The sequence below is a fragment of the Carcharodon carcharias genome, chromosome 11 (assembly GCF_017639515.1).
Source record: "Carcharodon carcharias isolate sCarCar2 chromosome 11, sCarCar2.pri, whole genome shotgun sequence".
Classification (NCBI taxonomy): domain Eukaryota; kingdom Metazoa; phylum Chordata; class Chondrichthyes; order Lamniformes; family Lamnidae; genus Carcharodon; species Carcharodon carcharias.
The window spans coordinates 21,170,854-21,193,508 of NC_054477.1; the positions used below are offsets into that span (position 1 = coordinate 21,170,854).

The window sequence follows — 22,655 nt, forward strand, 5'->3', positions numbered from 1 at the left end:
TCTTCTGATTAGGCAATTTACAGCCTTCTGGTCTCAACATTGAGTTCAACAGCTTCAGGCTATGAACTCTGTCCTCTATTTTGAATCTCTTCCTTCCAGGTGCTGGTCTGTATCTTGTTCTTATGTTATTGCTTTCAGGCAGCACTGACCTTTATTCTGCTTTTAACACCTGCTGTGGACCAATGCTTTGTGTCTTTAATATTATTGTAACCACTCCCTTTGCCTTGTGTTCCATGATGTCTTTGTCATTTAATCTCCCCACTCTCTAACCCATCCCCGGCCTTCTCTATTGCTCCACCTGCTCCTCTCCCCTTTCTCAACGGCATCACGGTTTTACCTCTCTTCAGGTCTGAAACAGAGTCATATGGACTCGAAACGTTAACTCGGGGCAGGATTTTTAGTTTGGCGGATGCCTGCAATTGGCAGGCCTGGGAGTGGCTGGGGAACGAACCCCCAGCCGTGATTTCACGCTGGCTGGCCAATTAACGGGCAGCCGGCGTGAGAGGCGCACTGAAAGGCTCAGCGCTGCCGGGGCGGGGAGGGTGCCGGAGGAGGGCGAGCGCTGAAGTCAGCACGGGCACGGGGGAGTGCGGAATGAAAGCCCCCCTGACGGCAGGAAAAAATGCCCACACATCAGAGTCAGTCACCGGAACATACGGATATGATGAAAATTCGGTTCAAACGTTTTTATTTTAAAAAAAAAACGAATATTGGAAACCTCGCCCCGCCCGTGGATGAGGTTTCCAGAAAAATGCAAAGGCCGCCTGGCTGATTCGTCCACCCGCCAACTGTAACGTTGGCCGGGCAACAACCACAAAAAAATCTCAGTTAATTATTAATTTAGTGGCCTTAATGGGCCTCTTAATTGCCGGTGGGTGCGTATCCAACTCCCGCGCATACCCGCTGACCAAAATATCGCATGAGTGCGGGACGACAACATGCACTCGCCCGACAACATCGTGTCCAATTCTGTGTACAAGATTACGGCAGGTTTAGATTGGGTGACAAAGAAAAGCTGTTCCCATTAGCTGATGGAAGAAGGATGAGGTTCATGATTCAGGTTTATGATTTGGACCAAGAGATGCAGGGGCGATGTGAGAAAAAAACTTTGACCTAGCAAGTGGTAATGTCTGAGAGCTTGCTGCCTCCCAGGGCGGTGGAAACAGAGATGATGAACAACTTCCAAAGGAAATTGGATAGACAGTTGAGAGAAATAGAATTTTAGAACTATGGGAGTTGAGTAGGGGTATGAAACTGACTGGATTGCTCGAAAGAGAGCTGGCATGGGCTCAATAGGGCAAGTGGCCTCCTTCTGAGTTGTATTGACTCTTAAGGGTGGAATTTTCCATGCTTGGCTGGCATCGGGCGTGTTTGGCTGCGTGAGCAGACAATACAACAAAAAGGCATCGTGAAACCAGTTTGCAATCATCTGCCCAGCCCATCAATGGCAGTCCACGTTTCCTGTCATTGGACATCTGGAACCTCATTATAAAACATCTGCATATCATTATAAGCCCAGACCGCCAGAATCGTCCCCCCTCGCTGGATCGTACATCCATGTTGGTGAGAAAACATGCTGACGTGTTTCACAGCAGCGTATATAAAGCATGCACCTGGCGAGCTACACTTTGCTCGGGACTTCGATGTTTGTTTGCCTACCTTTCTTCAGACAGCACTCGCAGTCATCAGTGCCAGGCTTCGCAGGCAGCACCACATCACTTTAAGGGGGCCCATGAGCAGGTCTCTACCTACCAGAGGTGGGGGTGACTTTTCAATGGCTGCAGGGCTAGGTCTTGCTTAGGGAAAGGGGAGGAGTGGCCTCAGGCAAGGGAAGAGGCTGCAGGGCGAGGGTAGTACTGGGGAAGGAAGGTATCCCAGGGTGTGTGTGGGGGCATATGTTGATCTGTGCAAGTTGCCTCAAGATGATGAGGACTAAGGATGCGGTCTCCAGGGGAGGCGAGGCCAGATGGAGAGAATGGAGGGTGATGTCCCTTGAGCTGGCAGTGAGTGAGATGCCAGTGAATGTGTGATGGGTCTGAATGTGTGAGTTTAGAGTGATGAGATGGTTGTCATACCCAGGCAGCACAGATGAGATCATTCATCTTCTATCTGCATTAGGTATGGTGAAGCGACAAGGTGACAGCAGGGTGATTGAATCGGAGCCCGCCCACCATGGAAACACCGTGTTTCTCAGGAATGCATAATTAATGTGGCAGGATTGGGACGATACAGTGAGAAGCCCCCAATGCAGCCAGCGGTTAAAATATCATTCTTCCCGCCCGCTACCGCACTTAGTGCAAACCTGGGATGATTCTGCCCTATGATTCTATGATTATTCCCTCATATTGGAAGATTGGATCATGAGAAATGGAATTTCAGTTCCACCTGCTAATACCTCAATGAGCGCAAGCAGGACTCAACTTGCTTAGTGTTTTCTCCAACTCTGGAGCCTCACTTGCCAAAAGTGGGTCTGTTATAACTGTGTTCCATTAAAGTTGGCGTTGAGCTCTTGAAGCCATTTCTGTATGCATTCTTTCAGTGCACGAGGCCAGAAACATTCATTCGCAGCAATGGTCCTCAATGAGTTTGGTATCAGAAGAGATGGCCTGCTTGGAGCCTGTCACTTGCATTACGGACTGATTAATATTGAAGCTTCAATGCTTCAATGTGCAGATATTTGTTTATAGACTGAAAAGAAACACACACATGCATGGTGATGTCGGGGAGGGGGGTGAGAGGGTGGAGACTGAGAAATTTTCAATTGGCACTCTTTATACTGGAAAACAGGGCACTGGGGATTGAAAATTGGAAAACAATTGTCACCCAATGCCTGTCTGAGGCCCATCCAACAAGATGTTCATGTGAGGAAGGGACTTTATTAAAATATTTAAATTAGCATTGCTCAGGAACAGGATTGCTTGATTTGGACTGTACATTCTCTTCAGTTTCACTTCAAAGCAAAATGTAATCTGATATCTGTGTCATTCTGTCATCATTCCCATATTATAAGATCATAAGAAATAGGAGCCAGATAGGCCCTTCTGCCTTTCGAGTCTTTTCTGCCATTCAAGAACACCATGGCTGATCTGATTGTGGCCTTTACTCCACTTTTCTACCTGTCCCACATAACCATTGAGTCCCTTGTCAATAAAAAATCTGCCTAACGCAGCTTTGAATGTGTTCAATGACCCAACCTTCATTGCTCCCTGTGAAAGAGAATTCCAAAGACTAACAACCCTCAGAGAGAAGAAATTCCTTCTCATCTCCATCACAAATGGGAGACCCCTTAGTTTTGATCTGTGACCCATAGTTTTAGGTTCTCCTAGAGGGGAGACCTCCTCTCAGCATCTATCCTGTCAAACCCACTCATAAACTTATATGTTTTAGTAAGATTATCTATCATTCTTCTAAACTCCAATGAGCATAGGCCCAAATTGTTCAACCTTTCCTCACAAGACAACCCTTCATCCCAGGAATCAGCCTAGTGAACCTCCTCAGAGCAGATTCCAATGCAAGCATACCCCTCCTGATGGAAGAAAACCAAAACCGTACACAGTACTCCAGGTGCAGTCTCACCAATGCCCTGTACAGTTGTAGCTTCTTTTATACTCCGCCTCTCTTGCAAAAAAGGCCAACATTATATCTGTCTTCCTGATTACATGCTGTACCTTCATGCTATCTTTTTGCGATTCATGTATGAGGACAGCCAGATCCCTCTGTATTGCAGTGTTCTGCAGTCTCTCTCCATTTAAATAATATCCTGCTTTTCTATTCTACCCACCAGAGTGGACAAATTCACATTTTCCCACATTATACTCAATTTGCCAAATTTTTGCCACTCACTTAACCTATATTATATCCCTTTACAGATTCTCACAACTTGCTTTCCTACCTATCTTTGTATCAACAAGCTCAGTGCCTTCATCAAAGCTATTAAAATACATCATAAATAGTGGAGGTCCTGGCACTGATCCCTGTGACATTCCACTAGTTATGGGTTGTCACCCTGGGGACAAATGGTTGGGACCAATTTATCCCAAACCTCTGTTTCCTGTTAGCTAATCAATTATGGGGGACTGTTCCTTTAGCCATCTTGATTCTAAGCTGTGGTGCTTCATTTGTAACCCTCTCTGTCTCTCTCTCTCTCCTCCTTTACAATGTTTCTTAAACCATACAAAGTTTTTGGTCACGTGCCAGTTCTTCCTCTTTGGCTCAGTGTCATGTGTTGTTTCGTAATTTCCCTGTTAAGTGCCCAGGCAAAGTTTTATTACATTAAATACGCACTATTCAAATTAAAGGTGTTGTTTTATGCTTTAAGTTTTGGAACTACACTTCACAGACAAGAAATAATTAATCCATAAAGAGCTACTTATTGTGGCCTCTTGATGTTGAGGAATTTACTTGGATAAAAATTGAATAAGCGGATGTATCATTCTGTGAACATTTAGCACAGACACTTGATACATTCATAATGAAACTCCTTTGTTTCTTTTTTTAATGAAGGTGTTAAACCTATTTAAGGTAAATGCCTCTGAAACAACAGGCAGACATTTCAGAGGAACACGTTGTCTGCATTCTGTGGTCAGAGGTGAGGGGCCGATTCACACACTTCACCTCAACCTGCAGCTGCTCATAAATTGTTTGTGTGCTTTCGAGGGCAGCCTAATTCTAATCTGGGGTCTGATCCAATGCAGTGCCCTTTACAGTGACGTCTATGAGTGGGGTAAGAAATGGCGAAGCTCTTCAACCAATCAAGTTGAAGAGTCCTCACTGAGAGAAGCAAAGCTTAAACCAAGAAGCATAAAGCAGGAAATAAAAGAATAGATTTAAATGAAAGTGAAACAAAGATTGGGAAAGACAGATTGGATTAAGACAGAGAGAGAGAGAGTTAAGAGGCAGACAGAAAAAGTTTTAAAAAAGGATTCTGAATGACTGAACATCTACACTTGTAAAATTACATTTTGAGGCCCAGACAGGTAGTTTTGCAGTAATTAGCACTTACTGCTGTTATAAATTAATTTATTCCAAAGTACATCAACCTTAACATTTTATGGGAAGTTTAGTGGGAAACTAATGTGTAAGTACATCAAATTCATGCTATTTCATGTTCTTCAATCCCTAGCCTATGCTGAGCTGCTGTTGTAGTGGAGAAGGATAACTTGGACCACAACTTCTGTATTTTCATGTTCAACTTCACATGTGCGGACCCCGAAATTTGCTGTCCAATTTACTATGTAATAACCGTGAGCACTGATAGCCTCACCACCCATGTTAATATAAAATTTGAGGCATTAGTTTCTTGCATGTCAGTATTGCACCGTCTGACTTCATCCCAGAAAGGATTTGTGTCTGAAATCATGTGTTAGGAGCTGGCTCTTCCACACCGAGCAAGAAAAATCACAGTAGGGATGGCTGAGATTTTTTTCTTAAAAGTTAGAATTGTGATTAGCAGAGTGTGTTAAAATTTTCAGTTTTGTGCCTTGATTGGAGTGCAGGCCATAACTTCTCTTTTTAGATAAAAAAACTACTTGGAGCATAAAGAGGAAGATTGGAGGATAGGAAGTATGAACAGAAGAATAGGAGTGGACAAGTGATGTATGTATCAGCTCACGACAAAAGTGACTCTGCTACTCCCACTCCCCTGCCCTTCTCCCAAGCCCTGCAATCTTTTTTTCCCATCAGCTGCTTATTCAGATCTCTTTTGAAGGCCTCAACTGAATCTGCCTCCATCAGACTTTCAGGCAGTGCATTCCAGATCCTAAGCACTCACTAAGTTCTTCCACATGTTACCATTGCTTCTTTTGCCAAACAGCATAAATCACTGTCCTCTGGTTCTCAACCCTTCCACCAACAGGAACACTTTTCTTGCCAGCATTTTAAACAGCTCCTTCAAATCTGTTCTCAACCTTCTCTTTTATAAGGATAACATCCCACGCAACTCTCATCCATGGAGCATTCTCGTAAACTTTCCCTGCAAACTCTCAAAAGCCTTCACATCCTAGCTGAGTGTGGCACCCAGAATTGGAAGTTCCTCTCCAAATTACACACCACATAAAATGCAATTCCTTTGTCATCACTGTGTCAAAATCCTGGAATTCTCTCGCAGTAATTTGGGAGTGCCTTCATCAAATAGGTTGTAGCAGTACCAAAAAGGCACTCACCTTCACCTTCCCAAAAGCAGCTCCAAAAGATGCACTGCAGGAATTCACCAAGGCTCCTTAGACAGCACCTTCCAAACCCACGATCACTACCACCTAGCAGGACAAGGGCAGCAGATAAATGGGAACATCACTACCTGGAAGTTCCCCTACAAATTATTCACCATTCTGACTTGGAAATATATCGCTGTTCCTTCACTGTTGCTGGGTCTAAATCCTAGAACTCCCTTCCTAACAGCACTGTGGCTGTGCCTACACCACATGGACTGCAGCGATTCAAGAAGGCAGCTCACCACCACCTTCTCAAGGGCAACTAGGGATGGGCAATAAATGCTGGCCTAGCCAGCAATGCCCACATCCCATGAATGAATAGAAAAAAAAGGTTAGCAGTGGGGATATTCACTGATGATTGTACAATGTTCAGCACCATTTGTGCCACACCAGTGCCAGACAATGACCTTCACCAACAAGAGAGAATCTAACCATCGCCTCTTGGCATTCAATGGCATTACCATCACTGAATCCCCCACCGTCAACATCCTGGGGGTCACCATTGACCAGAAACTGAACTGGACTAGCGATATAAATCCCGTGGTGGGTAATTCATTTCCTAATCCCCCATGACCTATCCACCATCTACAAAGCGCAAGTCAGGAGTCTGATGGAATACCCTCCACTTACCTGGATGAGTGCAGATCTAACAACACTGAAGAAGCTGGACACCATCCAGGACAAAGCAACCCGTTTGATTGGCACCACATCCACAAACATTCACTCCCTCCACCACCGATGCACATTCGCAGCAGCATGAACCACTTAAAAGGTGCACTGCAGGAATTCACCAAGACTCCACAGACAGCATCTTCCAAACCCACGACTGCTACCAGCTAGAAGTATAAGGGCAGCAGATAAATAAGGACACCACCACCTGTGAGTGCCCCTCCAAGTTGGACGCTATCCTGACTTGGAAATATCTCGCTGTTCCTTCACTGTCGCTGGGTCAAAATGCTGGACCTCGCTCCCTAATAGCATTGTGGGCATATCTACACCACATGGACTGCAGTGGGTCAAGAAGGCAGCTCACTACTACCTTCTCAAGGGCAAATAGGATGGCAAAAATTCCTGGCGCAGCCAGCAATGCCCACATCTCATGAACGAATATAAAATAAAATCACACACATAATTTGTACTTGTAGATGGTGGACATACTTTGGGGAGTCAGGAGATGAGTTACTTGCTGCAGACTTCCCAGCCTCTGACCTGATCGTGTAGCCACAGCATTTATATGGCTGACCTAGTTAAGTTTCTGGTCAATGGTAACCCCCAGGATGCTGGACAGTGGGGGGATTCAGCGATGGTAATGTCATTGAATATCAAGGGAAGATGGTTAGACTCTCTCTTGTTCAAGATGGTCATTGCCTGGCACTTGTGTGGCACAAATTTTGCTTGCCATTTATCGCTTTACAGGGGGATGGTGGTGTAGTGGTATTTTCACAGGACTAATCCAGAGACCAGGTTCATATCCAGGGAGTGCAGCTTCAAATTGCACCTTAACAACTGGCAGAATTTAAATTTGATTAATAAAATTGAGAACTGAAAGCTGGCCTCAGTATTGGTGACTATGAAACTATCATCAATTCTTGTCAAAACCCATCTGGTTCACTAATATCCTTTAGGGACAGAAATCTTCCATCCTTGCCTGCCCTGGCCTACATGTGACTCCAGGCCAACAGCAATGTGTTTGACTCTTAACTGCCCTCTGAAATGGCATAGAGAGCCACTTAGTTCAAGGGTAATTGGTGATGGGCAACAAATGCAATGCCCACATCCCGCGAATGAATAAATTATAAAAAAGCCCGAGCCTGAATATTGTCCAGGTGTTGCTACATTTGGACATGGACTGCTTCAGTATCTGATGGTGCTGAACGTTGTGCAATCATCAGCGAACATCTGTATTTTGGGGCCTTATGGTGGAGGGAAGATCATTGATGAAGCTGCTGAAGATGGTTGGGGCTCGGACACTACCCTGAAGAAGTCTTCCAGTCATGTCCTGGGACTGAGATGATTGACCTTCAACAACCACAGCCATCTTCCTTTGTGCTAGGAATGATTCCAACCAGTGGAGAATTTTATCCAGATTCCCAATAACTTCAGTTTTGCTGGGGATCATTGATTCTACACTCAGTCAAATGTTGCCTTGATTTCAAGGGCCGTCACACTTATTTCACCTCTTAAGTTCAACTCTCTCATCCATGTTTGGACCAATGTTGTAATAAAGTCAGGAGCTGAGTGGCCCTGGTGGAACCCAAACTGAGTGTCAGTGTTGGCTTTACCCATGACATTCACGTCCTGAGAATCAATAGCCAAAAAAAACACACATAGGAAAGCAGGATCTGGGGTAGTTTTTTTTTATTAATTTTCCTGAGCTACTTAAAATCTTGGAACAATGTTTTTCATTCTATACTGCATGCACTAGATTTAATTTTACAAGATCTTTTTACAAGATCTTTTTACACGATAAATTTAAAAAAAATGTTTCCTCAAATTATTGGTAAAGAGCCACCTATATTACCTTTTAATTAAAACATTGTTTATTTTATGAATGCAGGTGATCCAGAAACATTGATTTCCAACTTCTCATGTATTGTGTATAATCATTCATCCATGAATTGCACATGGAGAAAAGGCAGGAAAGCACCAACTGACACCCAATATACAATGTATTACAGGTAAGTTTCAAAATGTGGGTACACAATTAATTAAAACTTCTCCAAATCTGCTGATTTTTTAAATGTTATTAATTACAAATGTTTTCCCTTTAAGTCAGAATAAGAACACAAGGCAATGTACTCAGTATTTTATGGACGTGTGTGGGATGCAGGGCTGTCATGTAGACCACATTGACATCGAGGAAATTCTAATATGTGTCAAAGGATCAAGTAATTCTAGAACAATTAGACCATATTATACAAAGATTGATCCAACAAGCTGTGGTATGAAATAGCCCCTTTCCTAATGTAGTATTTATATTTTTTGGATTGTTGTGTTTCTCAGTGCATGAAAGGGTCAATTGACTGTGAATGGTTTTGTGCCTTTAACTTTCAGTGACATACAGCCCACCAGTAAACCTTAAGGTTTTACAAAATCTTACTGTGAAATGGGACATGCCTCCAGATGAAGACTATTATAATGACTTTTTTGAATTTGAACTGAATGTCTCAGGTTTGGATGTGGTAAAGTATATGAATTCCTTCCTTCACTCTTTTGTATGTTGCTAACAAATGACATATTTTTAAACTCACCATTGTGTTTACAATTGAATTCCAAATTCCATGTTATGTTTGGAAGTGACATAGTCCTACCAGAAACAAGAATCTTAAACTTAAATAAAGGCAATTACAAGGTATGAGAAGAGAACTGTTAAAAGGTTGATTAGGTAAATAGGCTAAAATGTATGGTGGTTAATATACTTTGGGAAACATTTAAAGAAACGATTCAAAATATTCAACAAAAATATATTCCATTGAAAAACAAAAGCTCAGCAAGAAAGATCCATCCGCATCCTACTCAGGAAGTTAATGCTATATTAGATTAAAGGCAGAGGTTTCTGTGGATGCAGAGAATAGTGGATATGAACATCGAAGTTAAGAGCTGGAGTAGACCATTTGGTCCCTTGAGCCTGCTCCACCATTCAATAAGATCATGGCTGATACGCTTGCAACCTCAACTCCACATTCCCGCTTACCCCTGGTAACCTTCCAACCCCTTGTACATCAAGAATCTATCTGACTCTGCCTTAAAAATATTCAAAGGCCCTGCTTCCACCGCCTTTTGAGGAAGAGAGTTCCAAAGACTCACGACTGCGAGAAAAAAAATTCTCCTCATCTCTGTATTAAATGGGCAACCTTTTATTTTTGAAAGGTGACTCCTGGGCCAGAATCTTCGGGTCGGTGTGCGGGGGTAGGCCCTGCTCGCTGACGTGTAAAATGATGCTTGGTGACGTTGGGCATGTGTCCTGACATCACTGCGCTTCACTTCGATCTCCAGTTCGGCGGGCGCACACCGGAGTCGGTCTGCCTGTCAAAGACCTATTAAGGCCGTTTAAAAACTAATTAAAAGGATTAACAGAGCTGCCCGTCCAACCTTAAGGTTGGCTTCGGGCAGGCAAAGAGCCCAGGCTGCCTTCGCATTTATCATGAAACCTCATCCATGGCCAGGATGATATTTCGTGAAGGATTTTTAAATCAAATAAACTTTTTCATTAAAATTCATTGATGTATCCCAGCTCATGTAACAGCTTACTTTTTTTTCTTTGTTTAAATATTTAATAATGAACTTAAACTCCCTGAGGCAGTTCTGTGCCTCAGGGAGATTTCTGCACTCTATCGCGCAGGACCCTATTCAGCCTCCTTCCCCCAACTGCACAGAAAGCACTCAGCACTCCCAGGTGCATGTCACGCTGGACAGTCCTTAATTGGCCCACCCAGGTAAAATGGCGGCCACAGCTGATCTTTGGTGGCGATCGGCTGCGCAACCACCCACGCCCACTCTCGCTCAGCACCCCCCCAATGGAGAGAAAGTTCTCCCTCCAGTTCTAGATTCCCCCGCAGGAGGACAGACATACCTTTTCCACATCCACCCTGTCAAGATGCCTCAGGATCTTATATGTTTCAATCAAGTTGCCTCTTACTCTCTTCTAAACTCCAGTGGATACAAACCTAACCTATCCAACCTTTCCTCATAAGACAACCCGCCAAATCCAGATATTAGTCTAGTAAACCTTCTTAGAACTGCTTCCAATGCATTTGCATCCTTTCTTAAATAAAGAGACCAATACTGTACATAGTACTCCCGACGTGGTCCCCTTTATCCACAGCACATTATTTCTTCAAAGAACTCCAATAAATGTATTATACATGATTCCCCTTTCAGAAAACCATGTTAACTCTGCCTGATTACCTTGAATTTATCTAAGTACTCTGCTATAATGTATTTAATAATAGTGTCCAACATTGTCCCTATGTCAAACTAACTGACCCATCATTTCCTGCTTCTTGTCTTCCTCCCTTTGTGAATAAAGGAGTTACATTCGCTATTTTCCAATCTAATGGAACCCTTTTCTGAATCTAGGGAACTTAAGAAAATTAAAACCAACGCATCAACTATCTCATTAGTCCCTTCTTTTAAGCCCCTAGGATGATGTCAGCCTACAGCTCCAACACTTTTCTCATTACCACTTCCCTGGAGATTGTAATTTTCTTGAGTTCCTCCCTCCCTTCCATTCCCTGACTTACAGCTATTTCTGGGATGTTATTTGTATCCTCTATAGTGAAGACTGATTAACCTGGGACTCTGGATTACTAGTCCAGTGATATTACCACTACACCTCTAACTCCCCCACTCCACAAGGAGGACTTAGAGTGTTTTAGAAAACAGCAAAGGGCCACCAAACAGTTCTTAAGAAAGGGAAAAAATAGATTATGAAAACAAACTAGTTAGGAATATAAAAACAGATTATAAGTACATTTACAAGTATATAAAAAGGAAGAGAGTAGCTAAAGTAAATGTTGATCCCTTAGAAGTAGAGACAGGATAAATTATGGGGAATGAGGAAATGGAAAAGACATGGAACAAATATTTTCACTGGGGTTTCTAGTCAGGCCTATTGTGGGAACTGTTGTGGGTGGGGCGGAAAATTTGACAGACCAGTTAAAGGTCCGTTGAGTTCAAGTGGGAATTTGCAGTCCCATGGGGTTGTGGATGCTCCATCATTGAGCAAATTTAAGACTGACATAGACAGATTTTGGTCTTTCAGGGATCAAAGGATGTGGGGAGTGGGCAGGAAAGAGAAAATGAAGCCCCAGATGAGCCATGATCGTACTGAATGGCGGAGCAGGCTCAACTGCCCGCTTGATCTTCTCCTGCTCCTATTTCTTGTGTTCAGACTTTTTAAGCAGGGGCTATAAGTATAATGCCTGTATTGCATAAAAATAGAGCTGATCTCACAACATGATTGCCAAAATTATATTACTTGCATGACTAAAAGTCTGAAATATGAAAGAATGCACTTGGTACTGCATCATATGCAAAGGAAGTCCAAATATTCTGGCCATTGATCTTAGGATCTTAGTAGATAAGATGCACTATCCTCTCTATTTATTTCTCCAATTGCTATTACCAAAGAGTAATCTTCCATAGAATCTCATAAATTAGAATTACATTAAATTTTCCAGCAAAGAAACAGGCCATTCTGCTCCGTAGCTTCATTGCCAGTCTTTATACTCCTCATGAACCTTTTCCCACCTTACTTCACCTCACTTTATCAACCTTGACATCTATTCCTTTCTCACTTGTGTAATTATCTAGCATTGCCTTCAATCTCTCAGTCATAACTCTGGGAAAAACTCCCTCAGGGGAATGGTTGTTTCCAGCTGTTTGTGCCATTTCCCTCATAAGCTGTTTCCTCCCTTCTGGCAGGTATATGGGATTTCAGAGCCAATTTCTTATTTCTTCTAAGAAAGAATTAGAGAAGGCCTACGCAAATAGAATCCACTAAAGAATCATGCAGCGCATAAGGAAGCCATATGTCTATGCTGGCTCTTTGAAAGAGCTATCCAATTGGTCCTATCCCCTACTCCTTCCCCATAGACTTTCAAGTATGCCTACAATTCCCTTTTGAAGGTTACTGTTGAATCTGCTTCCAAGATCTCTTTCAGGCAGATCATTCCAGATCACCATAGCTCGCTGTGTAAAAAAGGGAAATGCTTCTCATCTCTCTTCTGGTTTTTTTATAAGGTATTTTAGTACACAAAGTCTGCATCTCTAACTGTTTTGTTTTAGCCTTTAATTACTGTTGATGAACCAAATTATGTTTTTGTAAACATCAACCCAACAAAACGTTACTCAGTGAAAGTAAGGATGAGATCAAAATATTGCAAAAAGGCTAAGATCTGGAATAACTGGAGTAACTGGAGCAATGAGGATTTCATTGGTAAGTTTTCTGTATTTTTCTTTTCTTGAACCTTTGCTCATTGTTATGACCACTGAGGCATATTGATTACTCATAGTTCCTGTTTTGTGGCATGGATTGAATATTTTTGAAAACTGTAAGTTTCCCACAACTGCTGCCAGTGAGGATGTGGGCAGGTTTTCTCAGCCGGCTTGTTTTTCAGCTTGAATGCAGTGTTAGTGAGATGAAAATGAGAATAAATTAACTTACTGTTGATTTCCACACCCGCACTCCACCCCCCCACCCATCCCTCCCACTCCCGAAGCCTGCCTAAAGGGATTTGGGAGAAGGCCTGAATGTAGCCAGCCTAGGTTTCTGTAGGAAATAGACAGGAACCTTGTTATCCTGCACAAAATGGCGTTGTGAGATGTGACGCCTCTTTTCCTCTGTCTTCTGAGTTTCATTCTCCTGCGCAGACAAGAGCGCTGAGTTTTTTATTAGGGGAGGTTGCCATGTTGAAGAAGTCAATGATTAATTCACGAAAGAGTAAAGCACAGAATCATTCAGCAGAGTGGGAGGCCATTTGTCCCATCGTGTCTATGCTGGCTCTTTGAATGAGCTATCCAATTAGTCCCTGCACATTCTCCAGAATGCATTTAGAAACAAACTGCTTTAACTCTGGTTTATCTAAGAAGCATTTCTCTGAAAGGATGTAGATGTATCTTGCTTTATAAAAAAATGGATAGCAAATAAAACTGGGTCACCAGTGTATGTTGAATTTTAAATGCTGGCCCATAATGTGGTAATGATTATTCATGAACAAGTAATTAGCTTTGGGTTATGTGCTAGATTATGTTTACTTTTTTTAAAAGATGCTCGTTTTTGAGAATTCCTTTGACAATGTTCCTTCATGGAGAGATGTAAATTTTTCATTTAGTTAGTCAGATATGTGTATTTACATACTCAAACAAAAACAAAATACAGCTGGAAATCTGAATTAACAACAGCAAATACTGACAACACTCAGCAGGTCAGGCAACATCACTCTCACCTCTGAGCCAGACAATTCTGCATTTGAGTCCCTTTCCAGAGACTTGAGCACAAAAATCTAGACTGACATTCCAGCTAAGGGATTGCTGCACTGCAGGAGGTGCCATCATTTGAATGAGATGTTAAACCCTGTCTGCTCTCTCAAGTGGACAGAAAAGATCAGCAATAAATGTCACCTATCCCTAATTGCCCTTCAGAAGGTGGTGGTGAACTGCCTTCTTGAACCACTGCATGTGGTGTTGTATTTCTATGTGTGGCGTAGGTACAACCACACTGCTGTTAGGGAGGGCATTCCAGAATTTTGATCCACCGACACTGAAGGAACATCGGTATATTTCCAAGTCAGGATGGTGAGTGGCTTGGAGGGGAACTTTTAGGTGGTGGGGTTCCCATGTATCTGCTGCCCTTAATGAAACTAGGCCTGGAAATCTGGTTATGTGAAATTAGTGTTCAGTCCTTGCACACCACACACACTGCACATACCAAATGAGGACGCCATCTGATTTCTAAGACCATTTCTTTGAATTTGGAGGTCTTGTGGTGCAGTGGGTGGTACCCCCACCTCTGAGCCAGAAGCCCTGTGTTCAAGTCCCTCGCCAGGACCCAATGGCCAAGGAAGGTATATTCATAATGCAGTCAAACAGTTTGCATATCAACTTGCAAATCCTTCCTACATACGCCAATGGCAAACAGTAAGAGTCTTGGTCAGCCATGTGGTGGAAACAAATCGGATCCTCCATCATCACTCTCCATAGCTCCAGACTACAACATGCACATAGAAGTGCATGTTGCCACAGCAACTCAGACTCCTTCTGGGGGGACAGGTTGGCTCAGTGGGTTGGACTGCTGGTGTTGATTAGATTGGTGCCAACAGCACCAGGTTCCATCCTTGTTCTGGCTGTGGTGGATTCAGGGTCTGCCTTCTTGCCCTACCTGTAGTGGAGGACGTGGTGCTATGTGTCAGACCTGCCTTCAGGCAGAGAATACAAGATGGCGACCTTGGAATGCATTCATGCTGATCGATTTTACAATATATCACATGCAACTTCTATTCAATCAATTTCCATATTTTTTGAAACAATGATTAACATTTCTGATCTATAATAACCGCCTTGTTTATTTACAGAACCTACCCAGTCGTTTAATTCATTTTGGGTATTGATTATATTGGCCATTATCGTAACACTGGCACTGTTGCTTCTACTCTTTGCATTCAAAAGGTAATTCTCCATGCAGAGGTTAATTGAGTTATAACTAGTGTCAGGTTTCTCCTGGTTCCTGTCCTGATGCACTGACTGGCATCGAGGCTCAGCTCCAGAGTGTTTCAGCTGCCCTGAAGTGCCTTGTTAAAAGTCAAGACTCCTGAAATTCACAGGGTTTCTCCCAATCTCCTGCCACAGCTTTGATGTGAGTCCAGGAGAGCCCTCCGAAAAGCAGCTGAACTGGAAACTCGCGCTATTCGCCTGTGGAGGTTGGGTTGGGTGATGCTCACTAATCTGGTAAATCACAGCAGGAAATATAACTGCAGACCTTTCTTCTGTCTTTTGTTCTTTTCCTTTCTCTTTCTTTCCTTCTTTCTTTTTCTCTCTCTCTGTCTCGCATGTTCTCATCTCACTACTTTCGTCTGAAGATAGGCAAAATCAGTTGCAGATAATGTTACCTTTTTCTTATGTTTGGAGACCAAGAATTATGATTGACACAATCCCACACTAAATCCAACACTTATATTGAGAATTTTATATAAAACTGTTTCAATTAAATCAGACAGATGGTCAATCTGAAATGACTATAGTCACTTAGGATCTTCCTGCTTGGTTGATAAGCACACAGTTAAAAATTAAGTCAGACTGTTACTCATCAGCGGTCATTCTGAGATGACTGTAGGTCACTTTGAAGTGATTTTTGACCAAACGCTTCCTGCTTGGTTTACTGGGATTCTTCCCATTGATAAGTATACAGTTAAAAATTAAATCAGGCTATTACTCCTCAGTGGTGAATTTAAGATGATGATTGGTCACTAAGGAGCAATCCTTGACTAAGTTCTTCCCACTTGGTTCACCAGGACACTTCTCTTCAACATGTATCTTGCATTCTTTCTGGAGAACTCTCCTTTGGGACAAAGCTCCTGTCTTCCTTCTTGAGCACTCCTGTGTGGGACTTTTTCAGGGGATTACACACAGAACACAATTTGTGCAAACCTCAACCCTGGTTGGCATTCCATTTCTGAACCCAGGGTCACTGAGGCCAATGATAGCGACACTGTGTAAAAACCTGAGCTAAGGCTCCCATTCAGAAAATTCTGATCTTATTTAAAATAATACGATAGAAATCGCAATTGTAAAGCTAATGCAAAGTCTTCCCATTGAGGTGGTGTACATAAATCATATTATTTTCACTTGTATTTTAGATTTTTTTAATGCACAGAAATGTAGATTTTAACTTTGTGGGATAGTGTATAACGGGTGATAAGGAGTTGGCAGTTTATTTTACATCTTTCCCATTGACTTCAGTGGAAATACTAATAGGGAGAGACCTGCAACAGGCTGCTGATCTGATATCACAGGTTCTTCACTATCACACAAAGCCACGATCTACCCTAAACATTCTTCTGTATTTCTATGTAAAATAGCGCAAAGCTAATGTGGATTTCGTTAATGCGTTTAACATTGCTTAGGTGCAAAGTGTTGGAAACTGTATTCAAACCAATCCCCGATCCTCGAAAGAAGTTCAAAACATTGTTTGAGGAATACAACGGTGATTTCCAGGTCAGCATACACTAATGAAATGCTTCATGGTCAGAAATTCAAATATTCATCGTCTAATTATTTGTATCTAATGTAACATTTTGTGTTTTGCATGGAATGGAAACTCAGTTTTAGAAGTAATCCCTCTTCAGGCATGCAATGTAAATTGTCAAAAAAAACCATTTTCACAGGTAATAAGTTTCAAATTTGAGTGCCCTTACCAGGAAGTGGAAGGTGTTATATCAACACTTGTTCTTTCTCACTCTGTGTCTTATCTGAGAATGAGTACTGACCCTGTCTGATGATCCAAGTGCCAGAGAGCCTCAGGGTTCAAACATTTCATTACTCAAAGTCAGCAAAACAGAAATAACACAATTGGGGAATCAGAGTTTATGGAGTAAACATTTGTCTTTACTGTATGCATAGTAATCTGGTACAACAGGTCATCTGCTAGTTATAGACCCTGCCCAGTTTACATTCCATTGATCAGCTATTAGGGTGCATTGATAATCAAGGAGGGTTGACTAATTGGATGAGATGAGAGATGAAGTGTAGCGTTCACCCAAACTATATTTAAGTTTCTCTATGGAGGGCTAGAGGAGTGTTTTATTGGTTTCTGGTGAACAAGGATATAGAGACACTCACATCAAAATAGGAGGCATGTCAACAGTTTCAAGCCAAATCATTTTTAGGTGCTGAATACTGTAAAAAAGACCTGATGGAAAATGAGCTGATTGAATCGGAGGGAAAATCTATTCTGAATAAAAACAGAAAATGCTGGAGGGCTATGGGGGGGAAGGCACGGGAATTTCTCCTTCAGAGAGCCAGCACAGATGCAACTGGTTGAATAGCCTTCTGTGTTGTAACCATTCTATGATTCTCTGATTGAAAGAGCCTGGAAAGGCATGATGGACCTGCCCATTGCAGTATCATTTTATGATTCTATGATAACTAAAGCAAACCAAAACCATTAATATTAAATTGAGCTTTTCTTTCCTCAACAGAATTGGATCAACTATCAGATACCAATCTCAAAAGCTGACGAGTGCCATCCAGTTGTCATTGAAGAAAGTCCCAAGGCTGAAGCATGAATGAAGAAAATTTCATCACAAAAAATTTTTGCACCTGACAGACTGCCATAAACCTGTGCGTACACAAACCAATATTCAGAATGCTTCACTTCACCCATGCCTTATCTATTAAAAACTGCTAGTTATTGTCAGTCAAGGTTTTCCACATCGCTCAGGATCAGTTCTGAAGCAACGTCCCTGACCAGGAATGTTGGGATAAATTTTCCCAGCCCCATGGTGGTGGGCTGGAGACGAGTAAGGTGGGACAATAAGAAGGAGATGCAGTGGGATGCAGTCTTCTCAAGGGTGGCCTGGGAATTGGATTGGCTGCCTGAACAATGGAGGTGCAGCCAATCTGCATATTTAAGGCCACAGTGGGGGCAATTTAGAAAATCGCTTTTGCTGGTAGAGCAGCCACTAACCACTAACCCTCCCCCCAATTTAGTGGAGTTGGCCTTCCTGCTGCAATCCAGGGAGACCATCGAAGCAGGAGGCTCCATGCTGGCTATTGGGTCTACAAGCGCAGGAGGTCATAATCGCGGCTGAGGCAGATGCAACTGAGGGGTTTCCCATTTGCATAGATTTGTCACTTTTCAATATTTCATGTGCAGGCCAGCAAAGGCACCTCCATGTCAAGGTTCACCCTCACAGTCTCTGATCTGCATCAGCAGCACCTGCCTCTCTTGGTAGGGCTGCCGAGATGTCAGCCCCCTGATTGGGCCGGCAGCCTTTAACTCCGGCTCAAAATCCTTAATTGGGGGTCCAAACTTGGAGGCAACTAATTAGGAGGCTGCTTCTGGGAATGTTGCTGGGTTGATCCGACTCTCGGCAAGTGAGGACCCCCATTTGCTTCTGACCGCAGGGTTCTGCCCATTAACTCTGTATCTCCCTCCATAGGTGCTGCCAGAGTGCTGACTATTTCCAGAATTTTTTGCTTTATTGCAACCTATTCTGTTGTGCTTAAATTCAATTCCCACAAACCTCCCCCTCAACCCCTCAGCCCCCGACCTAAAATATGGAGCTGTTTCTAGCAATGGGTGTGCATTTTGTCAAAATATAGCTTCTTTTCTTCGGCTGTGGTTTTTATGTTTGCTGAACTCTGCTGTCTCTATCTTATTTTGTCAATGGGGAAATTATGATTAGGTAAGGAAATGATGAAAATTCTGAACAATGTGAAAGTAATTCTAAATGCTTTTAAAATTTATTTTTACTGACCATTTGCATAGTTTCTTGTGAGCTGTGTTATTGCTCTGTAAATCTGAAAAACATCACGGATTGACAAACCCCCAGGACCAGGTGGTTTCCAATGCAGGGAATTGATAGACGTAGATGAGACTATTGTAGATTCCCTAACTATGTTCTTTGACAGCTCTCTCGATTCAGTAATCAATACTTCAAATTCTACTTTTTTATGATAGGCGAGATGGGATTAGCAGGGAATTTTAGGTCACTGAGCCTAACATCTGTTGTGAAGAAGTTACTCGATTCTATAATAAGGGTGGAGTGACTCAACACATTGGGAACCAGTATAGACTTGTTAATAGCGGACTGCTTAACATCTTTGTCCGCTATTTTAATGGAGGTGTTCATTTTCATTGGCGCACTGAGGTTGCTGAAATAGAGGATAAAATAAATTCAGACTAATACTTTGAAGTGTTTTCCTGCTGATAACGTAATTAGCGCTTTCTACACCATAGAATCTGACTGGACTTCCTCGTTTTGTTGCTTTTTACACATCATGTGGGAACTTTTAATGCAATAACTGTTTCTGTGCAAAGGTCTTGAGCAGATGTGGAAATGTGTTGGCACGTGTGAAGCAGATCACTGCTACAACAAGAAGTCATTTTTAAGCTAAATAGCCTGATGGTAGTTATCTATTCCAGCCTAGCTCAAACATTACTGCCATTTTTAATTCGTGTTTTTTTTAAAGCAGCCTCACAGCTAGCAGGTGGAGAAATGTGCAAAGAATTCAGGAATGTACATTGTTTTAACGACTACGGTCTGTGATGCATGAGACTGTCACACTATATTAAAGATTTTAATTTTTCAAAACCTAAAATGATCTGTGTGCGTGCTTGTTTCTTACGTTAAGCAAGTAGCCATGTGGTAAAATCACATTGTCTAAATGAGTTTGAATTGTACATGATAAGTGATCCCAGGTATTGATTTGTATAGAGAGGCTGATACACATGTACCCTGATGTTTTTTTTAATTAAAGTTTGCCCATAGGGGGTCATTTTGTGATTTTGCAGTTGTTGTTCCTGAGCTGTGGCATTCCGTGTTGTGAAGGGAATGAGATTCCCATATATATGTGAAGGACAATTCATCTGGCTTGAGGGGGAATAGAGGGTTACACAATGACCTATTTAGATGAGGAAAGATGGGAGGAGGGTTGAGTGGAGCACAAATACCAGCATGGACTGGTTAGGCCGATTAGCCTGTCTCTGTACTGTATGTCCAATGTAACCCTCTGTGTCTCCACTATTTAACCTGTAAGGGAAAGGATCATTGCTGAATTCATTTGTAATGATGGATAAACAAATGGAAGCTATTTCCTTCATCTTGCCTTCAGCTCCAACTGTGTACATGAACACAATCTGATACGTAGATATGTATAGGCTGTGCACCGGAAGATGGGTGGTGGTGGGGAATGTAAATGATGTCACAGTTATTGGTGTTACTCTGAACTTTTCTCCCTTCCTCCTCTTAAACTCAGAAGAGGAAGGCCTGAATTCTCTTCCTGTTTGTGGTGGACGGGTCCTAATACCAACCATCATGAAACTACCAGGCTCACCAATGATTTTTCCTCGCAACAATCAAGAGCCATTGAATGTATTTTGGTGACCAGGAAATCAGCTTTTGTTGACTTACAGCTGCTGGGAGGCAGGAAAGTACAGTCCTAATGCAGTCTTTAAAAGACTGGACCCAGTGTTTCTCACGTGTCGGTGAAGACTCGATGGGCTGAAGGGCCTGTTCTGCACTGTGTGATTCTGTGAGTCTGTGATTCAGTCAAAGGGAATGTACAAACATGCGAACTAGGGCCAGGAGTAGGCCACTTGAGCCTGCTCCACCATTCAATAAGTCCATGGCTGATCTGAATATAACCTGAACCCCCCATCCCTGCCTACCCCCGATAACCTTTCACTTCCTTGTTTAGCAAGAAACTATCTACCTCTGCCCTAAAAATATTCAAAGGCTCTGCTTCCATCATCTTTTGATGAAGAGGGTTCCAAAGACTCACAACCCTCCGTGAGAAAAAATTTCTCATCATCCCTTCTCAGATACAAGGCAGAAGAAACAGCAGCCTTGGGGCAATAAGCAGCTGATATGGCCCTAGGTTCACCAATGAATCTGTGGAAATATTTCTGGTAAAAATGAGGACCTGGGGAGATTGATGATCTCCGAGGGCAGCAAGTTCCATAGGGGACCTGTGCAGTCTTGTCTGGAGGGAGATGGCAGAATGGTTAACGTAGGCTTCACTAAACCAAGAATTGCCACATGGTGCAGAAAAGGGTTCAATAACCTCACAATAGTAGCTAAGGTAAGTCGAGTCCCTGGTAACAATACACATCCTCTATCAGTGTTACAGATTCACTTAGCTTTTTCCCTACGATAATCTCTCTCAGCGCCTAGTGTCAGAGAAACTTATTCTGTTAAGTGCGATATCTCCAAATACTCATGCACTTTTATTACCCAAAACATCCCAGCTCCCTGTCACAATGGTTTCTGTTGGCCAACAGAGAAGCTTCTTTTAAAGAGTCATGAAATGTTCATTTCTCATCAGGAAATTCCTGACCTCATCTGGGGCAAATCAATGCCACTTATCAGGAATGGTTTCAGTGACACGTGTCCAAAGTGCTGGAGGTCACCGGCCTCTAACTGATCCTCAGCTCTCTGAGGGGGGATTTCCTGTCCCTGAGGGCTGGAAGTCCTGCTTCTAGTATGTTGAAGACCAATTGGCACAGCTAGTATTCCCCTTGCTGGTTCCCCCCACCCTACTCGTGGTGACACTGAAAGGTAACGGGGAGCTGCCCAGTCTCTGATTGGTCGGCAGATCTCAGGATTTCCATCCCCTGGGGTTCTAAATCCCAGGGAAGGCCCACCGCTGAGCAGTTAAATTAACATGGTGGGCCTTCCCCAAAGGAGGCAAACGTGGGGATCTTGCTGGCTCTTCAGCAGATGGGAAAGGCCTCCATCACCTGAATTAAATTCCGTCCTCCGTTTCTCATCTCTATAGAGGCTGCCAGACCTGTTGAGTGTTTCCAGCACTTTCTTTTTATTATTAAAGCAAAATTGAAAGGTCATGTCAGTCAGAAACACTACTGCAGCCTAGTCTCTAGTTGATTATGGATTGAGAAATCCATGGTCATAACTTTACTTTCCCCTGTTGGCAGGTTTGTAGGCGGGTCAAAGGTGAGTGTAAAATTTCTCAGCATGGCCTTCCTGCTGGGTTGCTGCCCACCTTCGCCTCTCCGCAATTTTACACTTGGATGGGCGAGGCTTAGGCCAACTCGCCTCTCCTTACATCAATTGAGGTCCTTAAGTGGCCTATTATTGACCACTTAAGGGCCGTTTCCCACCAGCCTCAATTTTCAGGCTAGCGGGACGAGTTCAGGGACAGGGGTTGCCCGAAAATGAACCGGGTTCAGGACTCCGGCAGGAAGTAGGGAGGGGGCACCTCCAT

The 22,655-nt window shown here is 42.8% G+C and overlaps 1 protein-coding gene across 3 annotated transcripts in view; it reads left to right on the plus strand.

Annotated features, from left to right (window-relative positions):
• Positions 1-20,030, plus strand: part of LOC121284250 (interleukin-13 receptor subunit alpha-2-like) — a 58,752-nt gene extending 38,722 nt beyond the window's left edge. For 2 of the 3 annotated variants that reach the window (XM_041199574.1, XM_041199576.1), the window contains 7 exons: positions 8,767-8,887; positions 8,982-9,151; positions 9,264-9,391; positions 12,999-13,149; positions 15,284-15,377; positions 16,832-16,922; positions 17,906-20,030. In XM_041199574.1, the coding sequence (XP_041055508.1) occupies positions 8,767-8,887; positions 8,982-9,151; positions 9,264-9,391; positions 12,999-13,149; positions 15,284-15,377; positions 16,832-16,922; positions 17,906-17,992 (842 nt within the window). In that variant the 3' untranslated portion in view covers positions 17,993-20,030. The remainder of the gene's footprint in view (positions 1-8,766; positions 8,888-8,981; positions 9,152-9,263; positions 9,392-12,998; positions 13,150-15,283; positions 15,378-16,831; positions 16,923-17,905) is intronic. The other variant, XM_041199575.1, reaches the window with a different exon arrangement.
• The last annotated feature ends 2,625 nt before the right edge of the window (positions 20,031-22,655 follow it).